We start from the raw sequence: 17,976 nt of genomic DNA, 5'->3' as shown, positions 1-17,976 counted from the left end.
TCAGACTGTTAAATGTAGATCATAGCTGCACCTATCTCCCAGAGTTATTATGAATATCCAATGTGATATCTCTAAAAGGGTTAAAACACACACACACACACACACACACACACACACACAGGACTTTTCCTTTAAAAACAGTTCAACAGGGGCAGCTAGGTGGCATAGTGGATAAAGCACTGGCCCTGGAGTCAGGAGTACCTGGGTTCAAATCCAGTCTCAGACACTTAATAATTACCTAACTGTGTGGCCTTGGGCAAGCCACTTAACCCCATTTTCCTTGCAAAAAAAACCCCTAAGAAAACCAGTTCAACAAAACCATTTATTATGGTAACTATGACTGTTAGCACATATAATCTACTATTTCTCTCTTTTTTTTTAGGCGGGATAACAGACATAAGTGATTTGCCCAAAGATACACAGCTAGTAAGAATCAAGTTGTGAAGCCAAATTTGAACTCAGATCCTTCTGACTCTAGGGCTGATGCTTCATCCATTATACCTCCGAGCTGCCCCTCTACCATTTCTTAACTGCAAGGAAGTATGTTTTACCCTCAATTCTCCAGAACCAACCTTGGCCACTACTTTTTGACTTGAATTCTGTATCTTGTTAGCATTATTGTGGACACTGAATGGATTTTCTCCTGGTTTTTCTTTCTTCTCTCCACAAGTCATGTTTCTCTAAATTCTTCATATTCATTATTCCTTTGAAGGAGGAAGGGAATCTGGAACTGTAATTAGATAAGTTTGGGAGAACTGATAGGTCCTGGTATGGGAAACTCCGTCTAAACAAACAGAGAGGCAACCTTTTTTAGTTTTAGTTGTTGAACATTGCCATGGGAATCGATAATCAATCATTCAGCAACACTGTGCTATGCCCTAGCCTAGAGATAGAAAGAAGGAAAAGAAACAGTCCTTGCTTGGAAAGAGCTTACAATGTAATCGAGTAGACAATAGGTAAACAAATATGTCAGGTTATATGCAGGATGACTAGGAAATAATTAACAGAAGGAAGGCAATAGAATTAAGAGGGCTTGGGGAAATTCAAGGACTAGCCACTGATCATGTGGTCAGCGGCAAGGCATGAACTTAGGTCTTTCCTGAACAGTTATCTATCCACAATATCTTCTTCTCCTCCAACTCTGATGCTCCTTGAAATTCAGTGACCATTCAATATATTCCTTTTCTCTAATTTCAGTAACCTATTTCCCAATCCCTGGGAACCCACTTAAAATGCTGTCATGGATATTTTGATGCAAATGGGGCTTTTCTTTCTTTCCTTAGTTAGCCTTCCTGGGGTAAAAATCTGGTAACAAGATCTCAAGGTCAAAGGTTATGAATAGATTTTTCTCTATTTTCAGTCAATTCATCATTTAACAATTGCTATGTTCTAGTGCTGTAAAGCTACATTTTTAAAAAAAGACTCTCTGCTCTCAAATGATCTTCAAACATTTTTGAGAATGATTAGATTAATTGAGCTCCATCAACAATGTACTACCTACCTATCTTTTCACAGACCCCCCAAAATTGACTATTTCCTTCTTTGGCAATTGATGCCATGTCCTTTCTCTACAAAGTATAAGGCTCATACAAGGCAGGAGGGAGGGGAGGGAGGAGATGGCACCTTTGAATGGGAGACAAGAGTTGAGAGTTGATATCTAGGTTAGACAGCCCTGATTTGGGAGGTGTCACCAACGAAGCCTAGGCATCTCTCTTTCCCCAGGTCTTAGTCCCTCCTTTTGAGCCTCATTGATTAAAAATGTCTTCGGGTTCCTGTGGACTCTTTAGGAAACACAGGACTGGATTTAATGCAAAGATGGGCCACAAGTCACAGTCTCCCCATCTAGGCAAGGAGGATCCCAGTTGAACCTCAGACATAAAAAGTCACTCCTGTGGGTCCTGCCTGGTCACACCCATCTCAAAACAACCAAGTCCCTTTTAACCACAACCCCAGGGCCCCAAAACCCAGCTGGCTGGCAGCATGACTCTGGTAAACACAATGACTCCACACATCTTCTCCCCTCCTCCCCAACCCCTTTTACAATTTACAAAGCACTTCCCTCTGTTGTTGTTTGCCCTTCGTTCTCGAAAAAGACCATGACATCAGGGAGGTGATGCCATGACATGCAAGTGAATTGGATTTAAGTGAGGGAGGGTTGGGCAAAGTCACCAGCCTTGCTTTCTCCTCCAGAGCTAGCAGGTAGTGAAGGTAGTATTAGCCTCATTTTACAGATGAAAAAAACTGAGGCTCAGGTCATTAAAAAACCTTGTCTATAACATGGTCATTATGGTCCTTAGATGGTAGCCACTGGTCATGAGTTCTCATCTTGACTCTGATCTATATATTGTATGTCTGTCTGTCTGTCTGTATGTATGTATGTATGGCAGCCCCACTGAGCCTCAGTATCCTTAATTATAAAGTGGAAAGCTAATCTTCAAGGTCCCTCTGAGTTCCAACTCAGGTAAAACATATCGTTAGAGTAAAACATTCCTCTAAACAATAATGCATGAGAGGGAGACTCAAACTTTGTCATAAGCCCACCTCAGTTAGCAATACTTAGGGTCTGCCTGGATCCAAAACAGGGCTGAGGCCCCAAGTCAGAGCAGTAAAGGGTGGCAACTCGATGTCAATGGGAATTTGGAGTGCAAAGCCCAGCTTTGCCACATTAATGCAACATAACTGAATAAGCATTTATTAAGGATTTATTGTATATCAAAGGTTCTCTCTAAGGAGCCAGGGATGGGAAAAGAAAAAATGCAACTCCTAGGTGGCCTTAGGTGAGTCACTTCCTTCCTCTCTCTCTCTCTCTCTCTCTCTCTCTCTCTCTCTCTCTCTCTCTCTCTTTCTCTCTCGGACCTGTTTCTTCCTCTGTAAAATGAAGGGTTTCAATCAGACTTCTTCTGAGGCTCCTTTCAGCTCTAGGGCTGTGGTTTCCCAAACTGGCTAATGAGTCCAAGCTTTTCCTTGCATAGAGAGGGAAACTGAGACCAGGGGCTTGCTAAAGGTTTCCCCCCAGGCCACCCAGGTAAAGGAACAGATGGTGCCGGATCTTGGGCTGTTTTCACTCTCCCAGCTGACTCTCAGCATCAAGCTCTGATCCTCAAGCAGGGAAAGGGAGAAATAAAACAGGCCAGAGACAGAAGCTGGGCTGAGGAGACTGACCTAGGAGGGGAGAAGGGGGTACAGTCCCAGGGGGCAAGATGGGGAGAGATGGAAGCTCCCTTCCTTTTTACTAACCTTCCCAGCAGGCAGCCGCGGGGCCACATTCTTTTCAGGGACATGTGCCTTCATGCTGGCCTTGGGGGCAGGCAGTTGGCTGGGGTTTCGGGAGGGTGGCGGAAGCTGGGAGGCCAGGGAGGGGGGCAGCTGGGCTGCTGTGTGCCCGAGAGCGGGGAGAAGGGGGGAGCTCCCTCTGAAGCTCAGCTCCCCCTCCCACCCTCAAAGCACAGAGGCCTGTTGGAGGCAGGCCCAGCTAGAGAGGGCCCCACTTACTGGGCCCCTGGCTTTTTTCCCAAGAAGTGTGTGAGCTTGTGTGCGTGTGTGTGTGTGTATGCCTGTGCCTGTGCCTGTGTGTGTGTGTGTGTGTGTGTGTGTGTGGTGGGGGGAATCAACAGAGTTCCTTTTGGGGGCCTGAAGGCTCACCAAGACACAGGACTGGAAAAAAAGGAGGGGAGAGAAGGAGGGGTGGTGGGGGATGGTGGAGGAAGAGAAGAGGAGGCGGGTGTTTGGGTGTCTGGCTCTGTGTGATAGGTGCTGGGGTGGGGGCAGGGCTGACCTCGGGTGGATGCACTAGAGGATGGGGGGGGCAGGGGGCCTTGGGGCCCAGGGTGATTTCAGCAGAAAGAGGGAGCTTGGACTGGCCTGCCGGCCCGTGGCTCTCAGGGCTGCCTCTTGCTAGCCTTGGGTCAGAGCCCTGAGATACCTGGCTGGAACTCCCTTGGCAGCCTTCTCTTTTCTGACTGACTCTGGAAAATGGAAATTCAGGCTCCCCACTCTGGAGACTGTCTTGCCTCCCTCTAGCTTATGTCCCTATACTGCCGGGAAGTGATTTGACACAGATCCCATCTACTACTGCCGAGCCTCCAAAGCGCTACTGGAACCCAGGTCAAACCTCACCCATGGTGACTGGTAACAACAATAAGATTTACAAATCACTTTCCAAGTGTTATCTCACAACAGTCCTTTGAGGCAGGGACTTTTATTATTTCCACCATGTTACAAATGAGGCAAACTGAGGCCAAGAGGCATAAGGCTACTAAGTGTCTGAGAGGAAGGATTTGAAATCAGGACCTGATTTCAGGTCCATCCACAACCTTAAAGTCAGTCTTAGACTTTTCAATGTGGTTACAATCTACCCCCTTCTTCCCCCCAAAAGGAATCTCACCAACAATGCCTAGAAAGTATGAAGGGGATGAGAGGGGACTTTTATCCTTTTTTTTTCCTTTCAGATGGGGAAACTGAGACCTAGAGAAGTCAAATTAAAAAGATTTTTGTACTGTAGCTCTAAAATACTAAAATACTTTAGAGCTAAAGGTAGCAAGGTAGTACAGTATAGAAGAATGTTGGTGTTTAAAAGATTCAAATTCAAATCTGACCTCAGTCACTTACTGTCCGTATGACCCTGAGCAAGTTACTTAACCTCTGTCAACCTCAGTTTTCTTAACAGTAAAATGGGGATAACTCTATCTACCAGGGTTGTTGTGAGGGTCAAATGAGATAACATTGTAATGTTCAACACAATTTTCCCCTTCTCTCTCCCTTTCCTTTCTTGTTTCCTTTTTCTTTCTCCCTTCTTTCCTTCTCTCCTTTCTTCTTCTTCTTCTTCTTCTTCTTCTTCTTCTTCTTCTTCTTCTTCTTCTTCTTCTTCTTCTCTCTCTCTCTCTCTTTCTTTTCTTTTTTGTTTTCTTCTCAAGGCATTCAGGGTTAAGGGACTAGTCTAGGGTCACACAGTTAGCAATAGCCAAGGTCAGATTTAAATTCCAGTTCACTTGACTTCAGGGCCAGGGCACAATCTCCTGCTACTTAGCTGTCCCTCCCTCTCCTTTTCTTCTTCCCTCCTCACTTCCCTCCTCACTTCCCCCCTCTTTCCCTGCTTTCCTTCCTTCCTTCCTTCCTTCCTTCCTTCCTTCCTTCCTTCCTTTCTCCTTCCTCTCTCCCTTCTTTTCCCCTCTCCCTCCTTCCTTTTCTTTCTCTTTTCCTTCTTCCTTCCCTCCTTCCTTCCTTTCTTCCTTCCCCAGTTTTCTCACCAGTTAAGTGAAGATAAATAATAGCATGTATCTCACAGAATGGTTGCAAAGCTCCAATGAAATAATGTGACAAATCCTATATAAATATGAGTTATTGCTACTCTTGGAGATCACCAAATCCACCTTTCTCACTTTATGAGGAAATAGAGGCTCAAAGAGGCTTCTGCTTCAAGCATGGTCATAATGACAGTTAGGAGCAGAGGCAAAATTTGAATCCATATCTTTTGACTCCAAAGTCAAGGTTACTTCCACTGTACAACACTGTCTCCCATGAAAAAAATCCTCATTCCCCATTTAAAGCATCTATGGGCCTCTAACAGTGACTGGACAAGATGGCCAGAAGTGGGCAGATACATTGATACTTGTTCAGTAACCAACTTCTCCTCCTGGGGGTTCCAGAGCTGAACCTGAGCCTTGGCCATTTGCTTGGCCAGCATCCTTGGGATTTCAGGCAACAACAGTGTCCTTAGGTCACTTTCCTTCCATTTGAAGTTTTGTTTGGATTTTAGAACCAAGAGAGTCCTGAGAGATCAATCCAGTCCAACCTCTGTCCCCTACAACCTCCTTTTAAAGATTAAGAGTTCAGAGTAGGAAGTCATTCCAAGTCATCCTGGGAATTAGCAGGGTGGTCTATGTGGTCATCCTTCCGTATGTGTGTGATGCTTGAAACAAGGTCCTTTCCCTCTCCAGACCTTATTCCTCAACCTCAGCCAGGATAGGGGAAGGGGTACGACAGAAGAATGAACTCACACAAACTCACTTCTCTGTCTCTCTGTCTGATTCTCTGTCTCTGTTTCTGTCTATGTCTCTGTCTCTTGTCTGTCTGTTCCTTCTCCCTTCCCATGCCACTCTTAATTCTATTCAGAGAAAAATCTGGGTGAAGCCTCACTGACTGCTGTTTCATTGCAATATGCTGCCCCCACCCACTCTTACCCCAAGCTGGACAAACCCAATCTGCCACAGCAGAAGGTATTATGGAATAGATTTCTTTTAAAAAAAATTATTTAAGGCAATGGGGTTAAGTGACCTATCCAAGGCCACACAGCTAGGTAATTATTAAGTGTCTGAGGCCAAATTTGAACTCAGGTTCTCATGACTCCAGGGCTGGTGTGGCTTTGCCACCCACTGCCTCTGGGATAGATTTCTATTACAAACTACATTCTTGGGGCTATAAGGGAAGAATTCAGAAGAATCTTAAAACAGATAATGTCAGAGCTGGGAAGGATCTTAGTACATGTGTCAGAGATGGAGATGGGCTTTAGAATACAGATTGTCAGAATTGGAGAGAACCTTAGAATATGGAATGTCAGAACTGGAGAGGACTTTAGAACATGGAATGTCAGAACTGGAGAGGACTTTAGAACATGGAATGTCAGAACTGGAGAGGACTTTAGACCATGGGATGTTAGAACTGATGAGAACTTTAGAACATGTAATATCAGAATTGGAAAGGACCTCAGAACGTGTGTTAGAGTTGGAGAGGGCCTTAGAACATGGAATGTCACAACGGGAAAGGACCTCAGAACATGGAATGTCAGAGCTGGAGAGGACTTCAGAACATGGAATGTTAGAGTTGGAGAGGGGCTTTAGAATACAGATTGTTAGAGTTGGAGAAGACCTCAGAACAGAGAGGATCTTTGAACATGTGTCATAGCTGGAGAGGGGCTTTAGAATGCAGATTGTCAGAGCTGGAGAGGGCCTCAGGGCATGGAATGTCAGAACTGTAGAAAACCTTAAAACATGGAATGTCCAAACTGGAGAGGACCTTAGAACATGGAATGTCAGAACTGGAGAAGATGTGTTAGAGTTGGAGAGAGACTTTAAAATACAGATTGTCAGAGTTGGGGAAGACCTCAGAACATGGAATGTTAGAGTTAGAGAGGACTTTTGAACGTGTGTCATAATTGGAGAGGGCTTCAGAATGCAGATTGTCAGAGCTGGAGAGGGCCTTAGGGCATGGAATGTAAGCTGAGAGGGGCTTTAGAACACAAAATGTCTAAGCTCAGAAGGATCTATGAATAGAGACTGTCAGAGTTGGGAGGGGGGTCTTAGAACATGAAATATCAGAACTGAAAATACATCAGAATATGGACTGACAAAGCTGAGAGGGACTTCCTGACTCAGAATGGCATGAATAGGAGGGACCCCAGAATACAGACTGGATAGATAGTGCCTGACGAAGAAGGACATTATATATTATGCAATTTGCTTGCCTTATCCAAACTTTTCAATATACATGAAAGAAAACCAAGGCCTTGAGAGGAAATGAAGGGTGAATATCACTTGGATAGATAATGGGAAAGATAGGACTTGAATCCAGGTCTCTGGATTTCCAGTCCAATGCTTCCCTTGGAGCTCAGGCTGCTGGCCAGAGCGCCTCTCTGGCAGACTCTGAGGTCACCTGCAGCTTGGTGATGTGTCCCTCTGTGAGCCAGCTGACTCCTCAGGGTCTGGAGGCTTAGAGTGTAGTCAAGCTCCAAGGCCAGGAAACAGTCAGAGCTTTAAGAGGCCCTGGGGCTGGAGGAGGGCAACTGGTCTGCCCTACATGGATCCTGGGACCAACCCCAAAAGATTCTGAAATTCCTACTCTTGTCTGACCAGGTCAAGAAATGGGGAGTAATATTCTGTACTGTTGAATGCTGAGGTGTGTCCGCCCTTGTTTCTGCCAAGATCCTTTGATGGGAGCAGTATATCATAATTAATAATTATTATTATTGTTAATAATTATAATTAATAATAGTAATACAGTAACTTATACATACTTTTGACCCTTACCTCATTCTTTAGTAACTTGGAAATAGACCTAATGTTAACCCCTGTACTATGGGACCAGAAATTTAGGGGAAATAATCTAATCCAATGACACTGGAAAATAACTGGGGAAAGCGAGAGTATAAAAACACTAAATCATTCAGGATCTTTTGAATCTCAGTTTCTCCACCTGCAAAATGAACTGGATGGACCAGATGTCATTCCAAGACAGAGGTTCTTGACTTTTAGTATGTGTCATGGATCTTTTGGGCAGCCTAGTGAAACCTGGGGATCATTTCTCATAGTAATATTTTTTTTAATTTCATAATTGAAGGAAGGGCTAAATTTTAATTGGATGTTATTGTAAATTAAAGACATATATTTTTCCCATCCAAGTTCACAGATCCTCTCCTAGAATCTATTCATGGATCCTTTGCAAGGGTCCCCAGATTAAGAGCCCTTGAGTTAATTTAAGCAAGTGTCCCTTCTATTTAAAACCAAAATTATGATTCTACTTATAGTACTCAAGAGTTAAAAATAAATCAAGTACTCAGAAACAGACTAGGACAGAGTCATTCATTCAAGAAGCAAAAAAAACAGCACTAAACAAAACTAGGAAGTGATGTCCGCCTTCAAGGACTTCTCATTCTAATATTTATATTTAGGTGAAAGTAGGGACTAGAGATTGGAACCTGACCAGGATTTTACTGGTCCAGGGAACTCTTTTTCTCTTTGAAACACTAGCATCTTCACTAACAGTTATAATCTTACAGGGTTACCTACAATATTGAGAAATAAATTGATTTGTTTAGGATCACATAGTCGAGATTCAAACGTAGGGCTTCCTTATTCTACATCAACTTCACTATTACTGAACTGTAAGGGAGATGTACGTGGGAAGACAAATATAACATACTGCCAATGAAGTAAAGCAAACTATCCCTGGGGTATTTATTATATAACAATGAGAATTATGCCATAAGCTAAATAGTTTAAGAGGCAGAATTCAGCTCAACCACAATGGTTAATGCTGATTATTAATTGAAGAGTAGAACATTAACCTGAGCCATTGGTCACAAGAGATACAACATGGTTTTGCTTAAATTCCCCCCGACTTTAGAAGAAAGTACTGGTGGCACTGTGGATAGAGTGCTGGGTCTGAAATCAGGAAGACTTGTCTTCATGAGTTCAAATCTGGCCTGGTACCCTTGCTAGCTATAGGACCCTGGGCAAATGACTTCACTCAATTTGCCCCAGATTCCTCATCTGTAAAATGAACCATAGAAGGAAATGGCAAACTACTTCAGCATCTTTGCTAAGAAAACCCCAAATCAGGTCACGAAGAGTGGAATATGACTGAAAGGTGACTCCGAAACAAAAACTAACGTAATTGAGCACTGCATCATAAGCAACAACAAAACCCAACCCAAAACATTTGTATGGCCGGGCATAATAGTGAAAATCTGGCTTTAAGAAAGATAGAGACTGGTGGATCACTTTGAGACTGGGAGCTCTGAGTGTGTATCCGACATGAGCTGACTGGATGCCTGTACTTAAGACACAGATATGAGAGGTCTCCTGGGAGGGGGGGGGGGGGGGGGCGGCAACCAGCTAAGGAGGAACTAAAGAGAATAAATAGGTCAAAGTACCTGGGCCAGTTACCAATGGGATCTGGTCCAAGGGTAGCCACTGCATTTGCAGCTTGGGTGACCTCCAACTTCAAAATAAGCAAACAAATAAACTCTATTAAATCTTTTCTAAAAATAAATAATGGGAATCTAATAGGTTCATAGCTTGCTAAAACTGAAAGAAAGCTCAGGGTTCTTCTAACCTATGGATCTCTTTTTTTTTTAAGGTTTTTGCAAAACAATGGAGTTAAGTGGCTTGCCCAAGGCCACACAGCTAGGCAATTATTAAGTGTCTGAGGTCGGATTTGAACTCAGGTACTCCTGACTCTAGGGCTGGTGCTCTATCCACTGTGCCACCTAGCTGCTCCACTATGGATCCCTTTTAAATAATTGAAAGGTATTTAAATAATTTAAATAATTGGAAAGATTAGTGAAAATAATATGATTTTTTTTCCTTCATCCAAATTCATGAACCCTCTAAAACTTGTCTATGGATTCAGATTAAGAACCTCTGACCAACCCTCTCATTTTACAGATGAAGAAAACAAGTCCCAGAGAAGGAAAAATGACTTACAATTTATATATTGGAAGGATCTAAGAGGTCACTTAATATCATTTTCTCATTTTACAGGTAGGGAGGGAGGCCAAAAAAGGAAATAGCTTGCCCATGATCATGCAACAATTGATAGAGTTCATAAAGCTCAAACCCAGGTCTTCTTCCTCTTTCAAATGGATTACATTGCCTCCTTTCTGACATCAATATTCTTTAAATTATCCACAACAACGGAGGGACATTCATAAGGTTAAGTGGTATGTCCAAGGTTATCCAGATTCTAGGAGATATGTCTTCCAAGGAAGGATAGCATGGTGGTGTGGGAAAAAAACACTGAACTTGAAACCATAACATGTGAGTTCAAATTCCTGTTCAGCTACCTGATGGCCATAAGCAAGCCACTAGAATTTTCTGGGCCACAGTTTCCTCTTCTATAAAATGAGAGAGTTGGATTAGATCAAGGTTTTTTAAGTTTTTTGTTTCTTGTGGTCTGGAGAACTTTATGGACACCTCAGAATAATGTTTTGAAATACATAGGAATACAAAGGAAACCCATTATACTCAAATGTCTTATCAAAAGATTTCTAAATCAAGCTCCCAGGCCACAGATAAATCTGAAATCTCTTCAGTTCTAGATTTTTTTTTTAATTGTAACCTCCAAAGGTAAGAGATCCATCCTGGACTGAAAGAAAAAAAAAAATCACTTGGATTTTTTACCAGCATCCAGGTAAGGGTGGAGGGATTTCAGGCAAATCACTTCCCTCAGTTTGCCCCAGATTCCTCATCTGTAAAATGAACCATAGAAGGAAATGGCAAACTACTTCAGCATCTTTGCTGAGAAAATCCCAAATCAGGTCACGAAGAGTGGAATATGACTGAAAGGTGACTCCAAAACAAAAACTAAAGTAATTGAGCACTGCATCTTAAGCAACAACAAAACCACCCAAAACAATTGTATGGCCGGGCATAATAGTGAAAATCTGGCTTCAAGAAAGGTAGAGACTGGTGGATCATTTGAGATTGGGAGCTCTGAGTGTTACTGGGGTGGGAGAGGAACTTTCTTGATTGAGGTTTCCTAGCTAGGAAAAGGTCAGTTTGACTGAAAGAAGTCACAAAGCAGCTGACAAGGCTAATTAGCTTTTGTCACTAAGTCTGGAGGTGAGAGTCACAGGACCATGGGTTTAGGTTGCAAGGGATCTTGGAGGTCATAGAATCCATTCACAAATAGGGACACTGAGGCTCAGTAAGAGGAAATAAGTTGCCCAGCAGTATAGAGTTATTAAGTATCTAAAGGGGGGGTGGCTAGGTGGTGCAGTGGATAGAGCACCAGCCCTGGAGTCAGGAGTACCTGGGTTCAAATCAGGTCTCAGACACTTAATAATGACCTAGCTGTGTGGCCTTGGGCAAGCCACTTAACCCCATTTGCCTTGCAAAATACCTAAAAAACAAAAAAAAATTTTAAAAAGTATCTAAAGGAGGATCTGAATTTAGGTCTTTCTGACTCCAAGTCCAGAACTCCCACTAAATTATCTAGCCCACGTCACCCATCCTTAACTACCCTGGCAGTTCCATCATCAACTTCTCCACAATACCCCAATCTCTCCCACTGCTGCCCAGAATGCCAACACCCAATCCTTCATGGTAATGTTTGAAGAACAGAACAAAGTGAGACTTCCTTTGTACATTGAAAACAGAGATATGCCACAGGCATAAGAAGGAAGACAGAAGAGTTCTAGGACAGAGGGACCTTGAAGGGAGTCCTATTAAATCAGTTCCTTTTTCCTGCTCTTTGTAGAAGTCATGTTATTTGTCCTTCATTCTCAAAGAGGACCATGACATCAGGGAGGTGATGCTATGATATGCAAGTGAATTTGGTTTAAGTGAGGGGGTGGGTGCTGTGCAGTCACCAGCCTTGCTTTCTCCTCTGGAGCCATCTGGGTTCAGTGGCCAGATACAGATCAGCAAGACTGGAGATGGCCCTGGATGCCATGGGAGACCTTGACCTTTTTAAGCTAAGGTCCTCAACAGTCTCAATGGGAAAAAAAATCATTTTGGAAGCAATGAATTATAATTTACATTCCTTTGGGTGGGGTTTTGCAGGGAAGGGAAGGAAGGAAGGAAGGAAAGAAGGAAGGAAGGAGGGAAGGAAGGAAGGAAGGAAGGAAGGAAGGAAGGAAGGAAGGAAGGAAGGAAGGAAGGAAGGAAGGAAGGAAGGAAGGAAGGAAGGAAGGAAGGGAGTTGTGCTGCTCAATCAGCCAGCAGGTGGCAGCTCCTAAAAGAGAAAAGCAGTGGGAATGGTGCTGATATTTGCTCCCTATACAACTTAGAGCAAGTCCCTTCACTGCAGCAGCTTCCTCATATAAAAGATTTGGATGAGATGATCTCTAAGGACCCTGCTATTTTCAAAAAAGTATAGCATATAGGTATTATAGAAATGCTGATTTCTCTTTCAGCCCTAAAGCTTAGGACCTTCCTTCTGCCAAGTTCTCCTGACACATAATTCCCCATGTTACTCCCCATCACTAATGCTCATCACCCATAGTGGCAAGCTTTCACTAAGTTTCATTATTTATTATTATCTAGTTGTATTATTATGTTACATGTTAACCCTAATTTATTATATAATTAAGATAATATAATAATTAATATATATATAATTACTACATATAATTAGTAAATGATAGTATAAAATAATTATAATAAATAATGTGATTTATTATAATCTTTATATTGTTATTAATCACACTATTCATTCATATTATTTACATTTGCATAATGACTCAAGATTTACAAAGCACTTTCTTCCTATTACCACTGTGGCTGGAGGTTATACAAACATTACTCCAGCAATGTGGCCTGGTGCTCTATACTTTGGGAGTCAGGAAGACCCCCAGTTCAAATCTGACCTTAGACACTCATTAACTGTGTGATCCTGAGCAAGTCATGTATTTGTTACCTGCCTCAGTTTCTTTTCTGTAAAATGAAAATAATAACCATACCTATCTCAAATGAGATGTTTGTGAAGTGCTCAGCACCACCCTGCCTGCTTTAATAGATGATTGTTCCTATCCTCATTTCACAAGCCAGGTTCATAAAACTGAAGTGTTAGAAGGCACCTAGAATGGAGAGGAGTTTAGTCTGATTCTTTTATTTGAGAAAAGAGGAGTCTGAGGCTTAGAAAGATGAAGTGACTTCTCTAGCACACAAACCACTACAGCATCACTCGTCATTTACAGATGGGGAAACTGAGGCAGGAAGCGATTTTTTTTTTTTTTTTTTTTAAGTGAACTGCTCAGAGTCACACAAATAGTAAAGGTCTGAAGCTAGATCTGAACTCAGGTCTTCTAACTCCAAATCCAACTCTCTTCTCACTATACTAAGATTCAGAAAGTGATCTGTCCATCGTTACACAGTTAGGATCATAGGATTTGGAGGGAAAGAGACCTGAAAAGCATCAAGTCTATTATTCATTTTTTGGATGAGGCAACCGAGGCACAGAGAGGTTTTTCTTTTAAGTGACTTCTCCAAAGTCTCAGAATAAATGACAGAGTCAGGATTTAAATTTAGATCTTCTTAACTGCATCTGGAACTCTCACCATTATGAGAAAATCAAAGTTAGGATTAAATCCTGGTCCTTCAATTGCAAAGCCTATGGTCTTTTCCCAAAACTGAGTTCAAATAACTCAAATAACTTGCCCAAGGTCACTGGCCTAAGGTAATAGACTAGGAAGTTCTCTAGAAAACACCACCTTCTTTTCCAGTCACCCAAGTTCACAATTCCAAATCAACTCCTCATTCTCACTCACTTACTCCAAGGATCCCATCAATTGCCAAATCTTGCCATTTTAACCTTTATACAATCTTCCATATCTATCCCTTTCTTTCCATTCATATAAGTGCCAATGGTGGGGGGTGGATCATGGGGTGCAACAGTAAAATGAGAAGAGGGATCTAGGGATAGGGTAGGAAGAAAGAAGAAAGAAAAGGAAATAAGAGAAAGAATGAAAGGAAGAGAGAAGGTGAGGAAGGAAAGAGGGAAGGAAGGAGGAAGGAAATAAAAGAAAAGAGAGAAGAAGATGGAAAAAAGAAACGTTAGAGAGCCAAGGAAGGGATAGGGTAGTAGGAAAGAGAAAAGGGAAATAAGAGCAAGGAAGAAAGGAAGGGAGGAAAGGAGGAAGGAAAGAGGGAAGGAGGGAAGGAAGAAGGAAAGAAGAAAAGCAAAGCAAAAGAGGAAGAGGAGAGAAAAAAGGAAAGGAGGAAAAGAAGGAAGGAAGGACAAAAGAAAGAGAGGAAGGAGAGGAAGGAAGAAAGAAGCAAAGAAAGAGGGCATTTAAACATTTTTAAGCACACAGGAGGGAACTGAAGGCAGGCCAGAAAGAATTCTAGACTAGAAAGAATCATAGGCAAGAAAGTTTTTAATGTTACTTGAAATTATTTTATACAGACACACACACACTGCAAATCCCTTGCAGAATTATTCTGAAAGGGCTATTAGGTGATCCTCTGGCTAATGCACTGAGTTTGGAGTCAAGAAAACCTGAGTACCAATCCAGGCTGAGATAGCTACTAGTTGTGAAACTTGGGCAAATCATTTAATCTCTGTCTTTCTCAGCTTCCTTAACTGGAAAATGAGACAAAGGACAGAACCTGCTTTCCAGGGTAGTAATGAGGATCAAATAACAAAATATTTCTAAAGTGTTTTACACACAGTAGGCATTTAATCATTTTTGTTCTTCTTCCCCCCTCTTTTTGGAGACACTATAGTTGGCTTAGAAATCACAAGATTTGGTTGTAATCTTCTCTTGGTTATTAACTCTGAGACTCAGTTTCCTTATCTGTCAATGGACTGGTTTGAACTACAACCACTTCAATCTAATCCAACAAATCTTTACTAAATACTTACTATGTGCAAAACAACTTTGGTAGTCAGGCTATTAAATACTTCTCTGGACCTTAATTTTTTTTTTTATTAAAGATTTTATTTATTTTGAGTTTTACAATTTTTCCCCTAATCTTACTTCCCTTCCCCCACCCTCCACCCCCACAGAAGGCAGTTTGTCAGTCTTTACATTGTTTTCATGGTAAACATTGATCCAAATTGAGTGTGATGAGAGAGAAATGATATCCTTAAGGAAGAAACATAAAGTATAAGAGAGCAAGATCAGACAATGACCTTAATTTTCTAGATTCTAAAATTAAAGAGTTGGGTTATATGACTCCTAAGGTCCCTTCCAGGTTTAAGTTTGTAAGCCAGTGACTTTGCTCCAAATTCTGGCAAAGATGTTTGTCAGTCTCAGGTGACTACACAGATAACTTCTTCCTGTCTGAAACTTATTTTCCTCATCTATAAAATGGGAATAATAACATTTTCCCAATCTTCCTATTATGATGAGTGGGGGAGAAGTGCTAGAGAAATGTTAAAGTTCTATAGGACTAGGAAGTTTCATGCCATTTGCCTCCCTACCCTCAAGGAGCTTACTTTCCACCTTGGCAATACTGCATAAAGAAGAAAAGTATACTCATACTTTGGAAGAGAACCTGTGAGGTTAGGTGTAGATTTAGAAGGTATCACCAAGGCAACCAGTCTCGCCAATTTAGAAGTGAGGGAGCTGGGCTGGGGGTGGGGGGCACAGCTAGGTGGTACAGTGGATAACGTAAAAGCCTTGGACAAAAGCACAGGAGTTTAAATCTCGTTTAAGACACTTGACATGAATTGTGTGACCTTGGACAAGTCACTTAATGCCACTCCTTCACAAATTAAAAAAAAAGGAATGAGGAAATTGAGACCTTGGGAGGGGAAATTACTTGACTAAAGAAATATTGGCATATAAATTGATAGAATTAGAATGCTGAAGGTCTGACCCTCAATCCAACAACTTCTCTGTTATACTACCTCAACCAAGCCTCAGTTTTGATCTGAGAAGACAGAAGGAAAAGCTAACAATAAGGGGTGGAGTTGAGGTCCCATAGGAGGTCATACTTGAATTAATAAAAATAATAAATTAATAATAATGGTGATGATGATGAAAACATTAATGATAATAACAGAATTTATGTAGCATTTTAAGGTTTGTAAATGCTCTCTGAATATAATTTCATTTTATCTTCACAAAAACCCTGGGAGGTAGGTGCTACTTTTTACAGATGAGGAAATTAAGGAAGATTGAGCTTAAACCCTGAAGCTCAGGGTTATACAGCTATTAAGAGTCTGAGGTTAGATTTGAACTTGTCTTCCTGATGCTAGGGTCTGATGTGCTATCCACTGGATCATCCAGCTGCTAGGAATTCTAAAAGGTGGAAGTGAAGAAGGAAGGCATAGATTACCTGTGGAGCTTCTGAAATGAACTTCAAATTTTCTCCAGGCTCCAAAGCTATGAGCCAGGCTTAATCTATCTTTTAAGGTCTTTCCCAGCTCTAAAATTAAAAGCTCACATAAAAAATGATCCAGGTTCCTGCATCTTAGGGCAGTCTGGGAAGTACAGTAAATAGTAAGGCCTGAAGGTGCCCCCAGAGTGGCGACGGATGCTGCCACCCATCACTATTACTTTAACACATACACACCTCTTCCTTCCTACTCCTCTGCTATATGCTTATGACTGAAAGGGAAACTCCACATTCTGTCCAAGAAACAGCCCCAGAATCTGCTAAGTCAAGATACCCAGAGCAAGGTGGTTTGAAGGCATCGATTCTGAGGGGTCTATTATCAGTTTAGAAAACTAATGCTGAGAGGGAACAACTGATCTCCAAATGGGTTCAGACTAAGCCAGAGACTAAGAAAGGAGAAAGTTTGGCTTCCTGGGGAAGCCCATTTGGTGATTGTATGTATGCCTGTACAGAATAGAGGGGTAGAAGGGTTTGGAGGAGACAGAGACATACAGACAGAGACAAAGAGGAGCAGAGAGAAACGGAGAGACAGAGGCAGAAAGAGAGACAGAGAGGGAGAGGGAGAGAGAGAGAGAGAGAGAGAGAGAGAGAGAGAGAGAGAGAGAGAAGAGCACAAGTGCAGCAAGAAGCTCAGACTGGCATGCGTGGCCCTTCCAGCTGGCAGGGGCTGCTTCCACTTCTCACACACCCGCCCCCGGATGGGAAATGATTCATGAAAATGGAGAGGGTAAAATTAGCCAGAAGGCAGCAAAATAATTTATGCGTCCCAACAGTCCCAGGCCGGCCAACCCACGCTCCCAGCTCCACCTGGCATCCCCTATGCCCATAAGGGATCTGCCCAGACGGTGCCTTCTGTCTCTGGACTCAGCCTCTTTAGGGAGATGGGTGCTGGGGGTGGGGTGGGGAAGGGTTTACTTGAAATAGGTCGAAGGAGCAGGGATTAGGTGTTGGACATTGTTCAACAGAAAGAACCATTAGTTTTTCTCCATGAGGAGTCAGGAGACTGAGGTTCAGGGCATCATACATCCTTGACATGTTCTCCTGGAGGCCAGCCTTTCAAGATATGTTATCTATATCTCTGCCCCACCACCTGCTGCTGCTCCTCTCACTAATGTCAACCATTTGCAATCTGGTTTCCCACTTCATCACTCAACTGAAACTACTGTCTCCAAAGTTATCAATGATCTCTTAGTTGCTAGATCTGAAGGTCTTTTCTTAGTCCATGTCCTCCTTAATCTCTCTTCCTAGCATCTGATGCTGTTGGACACAATTTCTTCTTGAATGGTCTCTTTTCTCTGCTATTATAGGACCCTGGTTCTTTCTGGGTTCTCCTCTTACCTATCAGACCATTCAATACTCTCTTCATACAGATCAAGCCCATGGCTGGGAGGGTCTCCATGAAGCTCTGTTCTGA

The 17,976-nt window shown here is 42.3% G+C and overlaps 1 protein-coding gene across 4 annotated transcripts in view; it reads right to left on the bottom strand.

The window, feature by feature from the left end:
- Positions 1-5,042, bottom strand: part of PRDM11 (PR/SET domain 11) — a 48,812-nt gene extending 43,770 nt beyond the window's left edge. For 3 of the 4 annotated variants that reach the window (XM_074230517.1, XM_074230519.1, XM_074230520.1), the window contains exon 1: positions 573-5,042. In XM_074230517.1, the coding sequence (XP_074086618.1) occupies positions 573-674 (102 nt within the window). In that variant the 5' untranslated portion in view covers positions 675-5,042. The remainder of the gene's footprint in view (positions 1-572) is intronic. The other variant, XM_074230518.1, reaches the window with a different exon arrangement.
- Between the last annotated feature and the right edge of the window lie 12,934 nt (positions 5,043-17,976).

This window comes from Macrotis lagotis, chromosome 3 (assembly GCF_037893015.1).
Source record: "Macrotis lagotis isolate mMagLag1 chromosome 3, bilby.v1.9.chrom.fasta, whole genome shotgun sequence".
NCBI lineage: Eukaryota > Metazoa > Chordata > Mammalia > Peramelemorphia > Peramelidae > Macrotis > Macrotis lagotis.
This window is presented reverse-complemented; position numbering and strand designations above follow the sequence as displayed.